Source organism: Petromyzon marinus, chromosome 2 (assembly GCF_048934315.1).
Source record: "Petromyzon marinus isolate PM22_M1 ecotype Great Lakes invasive population chromosome 2, UKy_Petmar_22M1.pri1.0, whole genome shotgun sequence".
Taxonomy (NCBI): Eukaryota; Metazoa; Chordata; class Hyperoartia; order Petromyzontiformes; family Petromyzontidae; genus Petromyzon; species Petromyzon marinus.
Genome location: NC_133668.1, coordinates 20,791,222 through 20,800,648, shown reverse-complemented (window position 1 = coordinate 20,800,648; position 9,427 = coordinate 20,791,222). Strand labels below are relative to the sequence as shown.

General features: G+C 46.4%; 1 protein-coding gene across 7 annotated transcripts in view; it reads right to left on the bottom strand.

Annotated features, from left to right (window-relative positions):
* Nucleotides 1-524: 524 nt before the first annotated feature.
* TRAK1 (trafficking kinesin protein 1) overlaps nucleotides 525-9,427 on the bottom strand; it is a 72,429-nt gene continuing 63,526 nt past the window's right edge. For 4 of the 7 annotated variants that reach the window (XM_032959549.2, XM_032959539.2, XM_076071324.1 and 1 more), the window contains 4 exons: nucleotides 7,672-7,836; nucleotides 7,089-7,190; nucleotides 6,021-6,126; nucleotides 525-3,600 (listed from right to left, as the gene is read on the bottom strand). In XM_032959549.2, the coding sequence (XP_032815440.2) occupies nucleotides 2,664-3,600; nucleotides 6,021-6,126; nucleotides 7,089-7,190; nucleotides 7,672-7,836 (1,310 nt within the window). In that variant the 3' untranslated portion in view covers nucleotides 525-2,663. Of the gene's footprint in view, nucleotides 3,601-5,156; nucleotides 5,243-6,020; nucleotides 6,127-7,088; nucleotides 7,191-7,671; nucleotides 7,837-9,427 lie in introns of all 7 variants that reach the window. The other 3 variants (XM_076071345.1, XM_076071349.1, XM_076071337.1) reach the window with 3 other exon arrangements.

Genomic DNA, 9,427 nt, shown 5'->3' with positions numbered 1-9,427 from the left:
TGCTGCGAGGAAACATTGAGGGGGCTCAGCTGGAAGTGTTGGTGGCCATTCCTCCAATATGGCACTTTGGAAGCTCACAAATGGGTTCATGATCCCATCCCGTGCAGACATTTAGTACCTCTCAAGCTTCAGCCACCTGTTATTAAAGCAAGTTCTCAAGTGGTGAGTGGCTGCTGTCAGCCCAGTCACTAACACAAATATACCGTTGGAAGATACAGTATACTCAGAGTGGTTCGCTTAATGTAGCCTTCCTCAGTTTCAAGAACTAAAAACAATGTTGTATGATTCACGTGCTGCAAACCACTTCACAGAGAAGAAGCAATGATATAGGGCTAGAAAATTAAGTCTTATATAGGCAGCACTCTGATGGTAGTTTGTGCTATCGTGCAGGCTAATTTTTCAAAATGGGGCTCATGAATGTCTGAACTAGGATGCAACTGGTGATGCACTTCAAAAATGTGAAGATCAATTGTAAAAAGAAATCATCAAAACAAAAACCGCACAAAGTGACAGCACGCCCTCTCTGCAAGGTTGGTACCTTTTATTACGTGGAAAAAAATCATTGATTTTATAAAATAAATACGGCACTTGGTTGTGCCCAATTCAAACATCTCAGAATAAAACCTCACGAGTCGGCAGTAGACTCGGTAGAAACCGGTGACAGCATCGAGATAAATGAAGGTATTAAACTGATGCAAGTGTTCATATACCAAATGGCAACGAGTTACGTTCATGCTGTCTCAATGATCTAATGATGCAATTCTTCCGAAAGGGAAATTGACTCTGCTAACAGGCCTTCAGTCGAGACATGAGGGAACCCACAGCAAGCACATTCGAATATGCATCACCCTAAGAGCCTTATTATTAAGCCATGCCTTGTTTCTGATTGCAAAGGAGATCCCAGATTGCTATACAATTCCTCACAGAGATGTCCGATGCTAGATAGCTGGACTCAGGTTGCGAGTTAAAATCGTAGACTTGGCTACGGCTCCAGCACCAATAAAATAATTCCTTGAGCATCAATACAATATGTACCACTTTGTGAGACGTCAAAAGTGTTCAACCTATCATGAGAACGCCCCCCCCGCCCCCCCTCTGAAAAGATAGAAGACCACTGGTTCTGGGGCTGCCAGCAGAGATATACCACTGCTTCATTGTTCTCTTGAGCAGGAGGATACTTGGACTGATGTAAAGGGCTCACCAGTGAGCCATTCCTAACTACAGACTGCCAATAAATGTCTCGAGCTCACAAATAATGGGCCTTGTACATAGCAGCGGTGGTGAGATGTTATCTGCCTCGCCTAGTATACAGGGGTCATGGGTGCGATCCCGATGCCAGTATATTTGGAGTTTGCATACTCTGCCCATGGTCGTGTGAACGTTTCTCCGGGTCCTCCAGTTTTTTACCTCCACATTTAGAAACACGCTTGGAGTATTTGGCTGCTATACATTTCCACATGATAAGCCTCTTCGTTAAGCTATCATTTGTGACCAGGTTGCTTCTGAAAAAGAGATATATAGCTCAGTGGGTCTTTCCTGGTAAAATAAAAAAATATATATTAAAAAGCAGCAATCTACAGAATACAAGGCCTAGTGGTGAAAATATTGACCAGTATTTAGGAGTAAATTTTACATTAAAATGTCTTTCACCCAGTGAAGGTGACTGTAAGGAATTCATCAGTGTATTATAGAGGATTTCATCTGAATTATTTCCTTAAGAGCCACCTTTCTGAAAACATGAATTATTACAAATTTGAACAAAATTGTTGGGTAAATGGTGCCACCATTGCCACAGATTTCTACCAGCTAAGCCTGTGGTTGTATTCTTGTAAGCGTCATTGCCAAACCTCCAACGTGACTGCAAGTGAAAGGGAGAAGCAGTCTGGTGCATTTGCTCTGCCCTGCTTCAAATTATATTTATTATTCGAATTCATACAAAGGCCAGCAGGCCACAGTTATGAGAAGTGATCAAAAGGCCCACGGCCAATATTCTATAGCGGTGGTCCTGCAAGCCCACTGATATGAGGCCGGAGACTCTGACAACCCCTAATGCATTCACCTGTATCTTACACCCCTCTCATTCGCTCCTTATATACAAGTTGCACTAATCCCCCTGCATAGCTACAAGTACATTACATTCAAGTACTTAAAAACAAAGTATAGCAAGTGCAAATAATACTTATTACTGTTTTGACAATTACCACAGCACGTCCCACCTCACAGTTTTGTTATATATAGACGTTAATAACACAACTGTGTTTAAACACAACGAACCCTGATGTCAGTAGTGAAACGCATTTGGCATCGTCAAAAGGTCACAAGCAGCCAAGACCGGACACGTACGCATTCGTGATGAGTCATCGTGGTATACAACTTCAGACGAGGTTACTCTTTCAAGGAAGTGCGTGCAACTCAGGAACACACCAAAGAGTGGTTTACAACGGACGTGAAGTGCAATTTCAAAAAGATATGTAAAAGACAGTGACGCACAACACGCGCAGCTTACTCGCAACAAAAAAACCCAGCTTCCCCCGACGCCATGTCGCATAACAGTATTATACGGTAGGCACGCACACACAAAAAACACATACATTAGTACATCTTGAAATGTAAATGCGTACGTGTTGTCTTATAATTAAAAAAACGACCCGCGTGCATCCGGTTTACAGTTCTCCAGTGCTTGGCGCGTCACAAGGATCGCGCCGCTCAAGTGTCTCTCCCACCGTGCTCTGCCGAAATTTTCGTCTCCCCCTTCCCACACTGTGGCCGGGAGCTGTGACCACCAGCGTCGGGGGTTCGCCAACTTCATCGAGGTGTCCTGTTAGCGTAGCCACGGATGGCGAGTCCCCTGTGGCACTCTGTGGGGAACCGGGCCCACCCACCGGCGGTTCCAGCATGCACGCTAGACCGCGGGTGTTGTCGTGCCCCCGCGCATCGAGCCCGGGGAATGCCGGCTCCTCCTCCTCCTCCTCCTCCCCATCGTCCGTCCCAAGCACGAAACTGGGCCTCGCTTCACAGGCGCTGTCGCCCAAACCCGCTGAGCGCTGCCCATTACCGCTGCACTCGCCGCTAGCGCTGGGCAGCACCTGGTAGAACGGCGAGGTGGAAGAGCCACTGCTGCTGCTCAGCACGGGGCTGAATCCCATCCTCCTGAGCCGCTCCACCAGAGTGGAACTAGGGGGGCCGAGCTCTGGCTTCTTCCTCCGCCTGTTCTCACTCGTCCGCCTTCGGTGGCCCATCATCTCCTTCAGCATGGAGGTGGCCGGCTTGGAAGCCAGGAAGATCTCGATTTGCTTCCCCAGGGCTGGGAAGGGAATGGGGGAGAGCGGGTAAATTGGCGAGCGGCTGAATTTCGCATTAACGGGAGTGGACGGCACGGCCAGGCTGCACGGCCTGCCAACGGCCGGGCAAGACTGGGTCATGGGCAGGTGGGCCGAGATGCCCCTCTCGCACAGGAGGTGCGCCAGTCCCAGCGCCACGCTGCAGGTTTTCGTTGACTCCCGAGCATTGGTGAAGGACTCAATGAAGTTGGGCCGGCGAGTGGGACACGGGGAGGAGATGGCGGTGTCCGAAGAGCACGTGGTGGATATGCCGCAGAAGCTGGAGTTAAGAAACACACAGGACATGTCAGAGGAGTGCACATGCCACACTCGTTTGACGGGAGAGGGTTAATCGAGAAAGCCATCACCGTGGATCACGAAGCCACCACCCTGGATTACTGTGTTGTTTAGGGGTTGTAGAGTCAGTTCGCCACCCAGCCTGTGATGTTGAAAGGACAACACTACATTGCGAGCAGCATTCCGTAACGAGTGTGACTTGATAGCTACAAATGACATGCAAATCTCAACGAGCCAATCTCAATTAATACTGACTATGCCAACTTTTTTTTCTCATTCCCAGCCACAACCATCATGCTACACCACAACATGAATAATGTTTGGCCCAATCATAAGTGCCTAGGTTCTGGAATGCTGCTCGATTTTTCCTGGGGTCTGCAAATTGCAGCCAGACCGGGAAGGAGGCAGTCAGAATGTCAAGGGGTAGCCAAGCCTCAAGCCTGCACTCCACGGAGCAGAGGTTCCTGGCAACACAAACCGCCGATGGGATTACAGCGAGCATCAGGAAACACTCGTTGTAGCCATGTTAGTGGAGAGGGTAGTTTGGGATGATCGAACGAATGGGGTTAGTCTCAAGTCTGCGTGTGAGATTTGCTGTCGCAGGGAGGAGCTCAATACTCCGGCATGCCTGTCGCTCAGCAGACTGCAGAAAAATCAGGCAAAACAAAGCTTCTGATTGCAGACGATTAAACATTGCAAGTTCGTAAGGTGGTATAGCAGTAGATTTGGGGGTGCTCGTGTCGATTCAGATAATTGTTGTGAGCAATGGCATATACATAAGTGGAGAGGGCGAGTCAAAAGTCAAGTGAGTCCTAGCCAACATTAACAATGGGGCCAATCATCTCTAATAGCGGCCCTGAACCAGTGTTTGAAATTCCACATTTCCATTGTGAGGGGTTAGCCTTTTTTTGGAAAAAAACACTGTTGTCTTCCCAAAAAGGTTGTACTTATTTTACCAACACCTGAGGGATGGATAGCTTCATTGACCCCTGACCAGCAATTTCAGTATTTCCAATTGTAAGTTGAGTGCTCTAACCAGTGCCACTCAACAAGATGTCAGGGTAAGTTACCAATCACACCAAAATGACCTGGGGTTACACTTGAGTGTCTGCCTGCCCTCTGCTCAAGGACCTTTGAATATGCCAATGCTCGTGAGCCCTGCAGGACATTTTAAATAGATTTGTTGGGATTACAATTCTTGATCCTCGACACAATTGAAATAATGTTCACGAACACGCAGGCACCACATTTCCACATACACATTCCTCATACAAGCAGTCTTATCTACGGCTGGGCTGCACAAGGTCTTTGTGAGTTTGCATTAAGAGCAGTTAGTTGCCAAATCTTTTTTTAACAGTCCTGCATGGTATAAATCATGTTTACCTCATAAGACAACTGTACAGCAGCTTGTAGGGAGTTTGTTTGTTTTGGCCATGTTGCTAAAGTTCATATCCGAGGATTTGAACAGACGCAAATTCAAGCAGAGCAGCAGCATCACGCAAGACCTCATGCACGCCACAGCATGCTGCGGATCCTTACTCTCTGCAGACCCAGCCTAATCTTCTATTAGCAACTCTGTCTGGGGCTGTGTTGATTTCTCCTCACCGCAGGCCCCATCATCACACCTGGGCACAGTTACGCACACCGCAGCGTGTTTGAAATTCACGTCTCACAGTCCACCACAAGTTTACAATTGTTTTCATGGAAGTTTGTTCTTTTCTTTTCTCATTTCGGAGGAAATCAGCACATGGAAACTCCACCTGCATCAAACATCACAAACTTTTTTTAAATATTTTATTTGTTGATGTTTTGCCTATTTCTACCGGATCTGGCCAGTGCTCGGAAAGTGCACAGGTTGGGAAATGTTGACTTCCACGAAACGGTATGATCGGCAGAGTTAAAATCCAATCAAGGTTTGACCGTTAACACTAATCAATTTAAGGCTAACGTGATTACAAACTCAAAACGGGCATGGGGTGACACCAAACTTCATTTAACAACCCTGAGTCAGTCGTGAAAATTCCACATTTATATAGTGGGGGCTAGTCCCTTCATAGGGCAACCACTGCCTTTACATGATTAACAGGAACCAAATATCCACGTATGAGATTGCATTTCTTGCAAATGAAAGGCGTCCGTGTCCTCCAGTGTATTTAAACACACAAATACCATTAAAACCCAACACATGCAACACGTTCAACGGCGCTCAACTTCTAGCTTGCTCGCCACATTGAGCATACTGAATGCAGCGTACAACATCCTTGCGGTTTAGCAGGGCTAAATAAATACGAGCCAACAGCTCCGTCACCATGAATATGTCACCATGAGCTCATGGGATCCTTGATGGTGAGTGTGGCAGCAGTGTGAATGGTGGTGCTGACCGTGGTGGTTTATGGCACTGACCTGGGCAGTGTGCCGGAGGCTGGCTCGTCAGACGGGTGCATGATGCGGCACGTGGTGTAAGTGCACGTGTAGTTGGTCTGTACCAAACACTTGCCCGGGTAGTGAACTGTAGAGTGAGCAAACAGATGCAGGGAAGGCATAATTGAGACGTTAGTACATGAAAATAAAACCAATAAAAGTTAAATTGTTTCTCTTCTCCTGTTCACATCAATATGGGGAGAGAGGTGGTCATCTCCATTCGTGACACCTACTGTGCTTGTGGTGGAAATTCCACATTCCCAAGGCCGCAGACAGTCTATCTACCTAAGAACCGTTGTTGATTTCCCACAAAGTGAACATAACATTTGTTTTTCAACTCAGTCATCCAAGTAATTGCACCTTCCCAATGTTAACGTTTCGAAGTTTGCCACAATTCTCATATTCAAGATGCAGAAAAACACCATAAAATGAGCAATGGTAAATAACTAAAAACACAATTAAATAATGTTTCAGGCCTAAAATAAAACTAAACTAAAACATTTTTTATTTTACTAGGTAAGGCCCGCTGAGATATATAGCTCTTTTTAAGAAGTGACCTGGCCACAAATGGTAGCTGAACTAAGTGGCTCATCACGTGGAAATGTATATCAGCCAAATACTCAAAGCGCAGGTTTCTAAATGTGGAGGGAAAAACCAGAGGACCTGGAGAAAAATCCACGCGACCACAGGGAAAACATGCAAACTCCAAATATACAGGTGTCAAGGTCAGGATCGAACGCATGACCTACTGTATACCAAGTGAGGTAGTTAACATCCTGCCACCTTGGCAAAATAAAACATGTATGTTTATGGGAAAAACACTGTTGACTACCCCAGCCGCATCTGTTGAAAAAAGGAATGCTCTGGACTAGTTCAGTCACATCGCTAGGTTGCCTGATGTTATAGACAATAGCCTAAGTCTCGTAATAAACAGGTACGGCGTTTTAAACGGTGATAAATAGAGAGGCACAAGGACTTTAGTTTGAGAGCCGTCAGCAAGGATAGAGGTGAGGCCCAGGAGCAGGTAGCCTTGTGGGATGAGATGTATACCTGAGCTACCATCCTCTGTCTCTGCAGCACAGTTGTGCATGGAGTCAGGGTGACCACTAGCAGCTTCTGCCCTCTGTGCATCTCCGAGACCTGGCTTGCCATCTGTGTGTGAGTGTGTGGGTGGGTGTTTAGGTTGACAAGGAAGTGAGTGAGTGAGTGAGCGAGCGAGTAAGCAAATGAAAGCGTTTGTGTTTGGGTGAGTTGGTGAGTTACACATGTAAAAAAAAGCAAAAGCAAAATGAAGACCATTTACATGCACACACAACAAAAGTATGTGGGGTGTCACAAAAAATGAGGTGCTCGACTGGAACCAGCTAAGGGACACCATGCACAAGGGTTACAGAAGAGGTGAACAACAGTAGTTTTGGCAATAGGTAAATTCCCGACGGGCGCAGTCATAAAATGAAAGGATGGAAATCCATCTTGGGCCATGGCTATAAATCAGTATGGGCGGCCATTAATTCCATTGTGCTGTGACAAGGACCAGCCTATCCATAGGATGACCAATCCTGAATTCCTGCAATGTGGTGCTCATCCTATTGGCCCTGAGGTGGTGGGGAGGGGCGGGAGGCAAAGCAGGGACCTGGTTCGTCCTCCTCATAGTCGGTGATGCGGAACACAGCCGAACTGCTGGGGTGGACTAGCTCCAGTAGCTGGGAGTCTTTGACGATGACGCCCGGGCGAGTGTCCAGTATCCCGCCTAGGTGTGGCCGCGCCAGCTGCTGCCAATGCTGCAGCGTTGCTGATCCTGCAGTCACCACCAATGGCACACAAAGACAAAGATCCCACGTGTAACCTTTAACAAACGGATAGGGCAAATGATGTCCACGAGTAGGATCTACAAAGGCCGGCATAACACACAAGGGAGTGGGTGGCCAACACCCCGTCCAGCCACCTTTGTCTCCCCAGTGCTGATGTTTAGACACTGCATCAGGTACTAATTTAAGGATAAGTCGACCTAGAGGAGGCCCAGGATCGGTACAGATATGTCATTGATCTTGGTTGTGAGCGGGAACCAAACTTAGGTCGCCGAGTTCGTAGAGCGGTGTGCTAACCACTACACTACCACTCCCCACTACGCTACTACTCCCCACTACATGCCTATAACACACACCTACATGTGCACTCAGATACATACCACCATAATAAACATGTTAAGCATCAATGGACGTCGCTATTCTGAACAAGAAACATAATATAAACATCACAACCTGCCCTGCCCAAAGTTTTACTACTTAATAGCAACGGCTACAATGAACAAGAGGGGTAAACTCAAATATTTACAAGAACGTAACCGAAGCCAAAGACTTGCATTACATTTCCCAGAGGCAATTGTCCCTACATATAATAGGATACCAATGGGTACAATAAAAAACGCCATGCTTTAAAAATTTAAACAAATAAGGATAATGTTTCACGTGCCAACTGCACCTAAAACATCACCCGCACACCGCACCTTACACAAATAGGACGGTGGTTATTTTAGGTGTAGCCCAGGTGGGTGAAGGCACGCTGGGGGGAATGGGGCAGTGAGGTGTAACTAAGCACTACAAATGTCCAACGGTAGAAGGGGGATTTTGTATATATATTTATTTTATAAATCACACATTGTTTAAAAACTCTGCATAAACGACCGGTGTTAAAACTTTTGATAATAGGAGGCCTGCAACCTTTGGCTGATGGAAAGTGATTGGTGCAAGCTGGGCTGGCGTGAAAGGCATGGCTCTGTGCTACAAGTGCTAATTGAGTTTTGAAATCACCTTAGCAATTGCCAAACCTGAGCCAGATACCGATCCTGTCACATCACAACCTGCCCTTCCCCAAAGTAATTTCATGGGGAAGAGTGTTTAAATGTGCGTTTGTGGAGAGTGGGACTGCCTACTGCATAACCATCATGACCACAACGTGCATCACCATCATAAGTAGTAGTATGTATCGAAACCCAATTATAATATTGGCATCATGCCAGTAGAGGAAGCAAACAGTGCACCACCTTGAGCCAGAGAACATAATCTAAAGATGCCATCACATCTAAAGTTAATTGAGCATAACTTTTAATCCACACCAATGACAGTGGCTTTTGCATGCCACTCACTAAAAACTACATCCTTACAGCTCATATATACAAGAGAAACTTGAAATTCTGAATCAACTGGTGCTGTGGATAATTCAGATATCTGAAAAGTCTGGAAGGGCTCATGTAGATATAAAGGTAATGCTGCCCCCTGCTGGCCACTCTTAGAAAGGCACTTCCCCCCAAGTGGGGGGAAAAATAACAAGTTTTGACAACTGCTTTTTTGCGCAGTTATTGTTAAACGAATCCAAGAACAAGAGTGCAA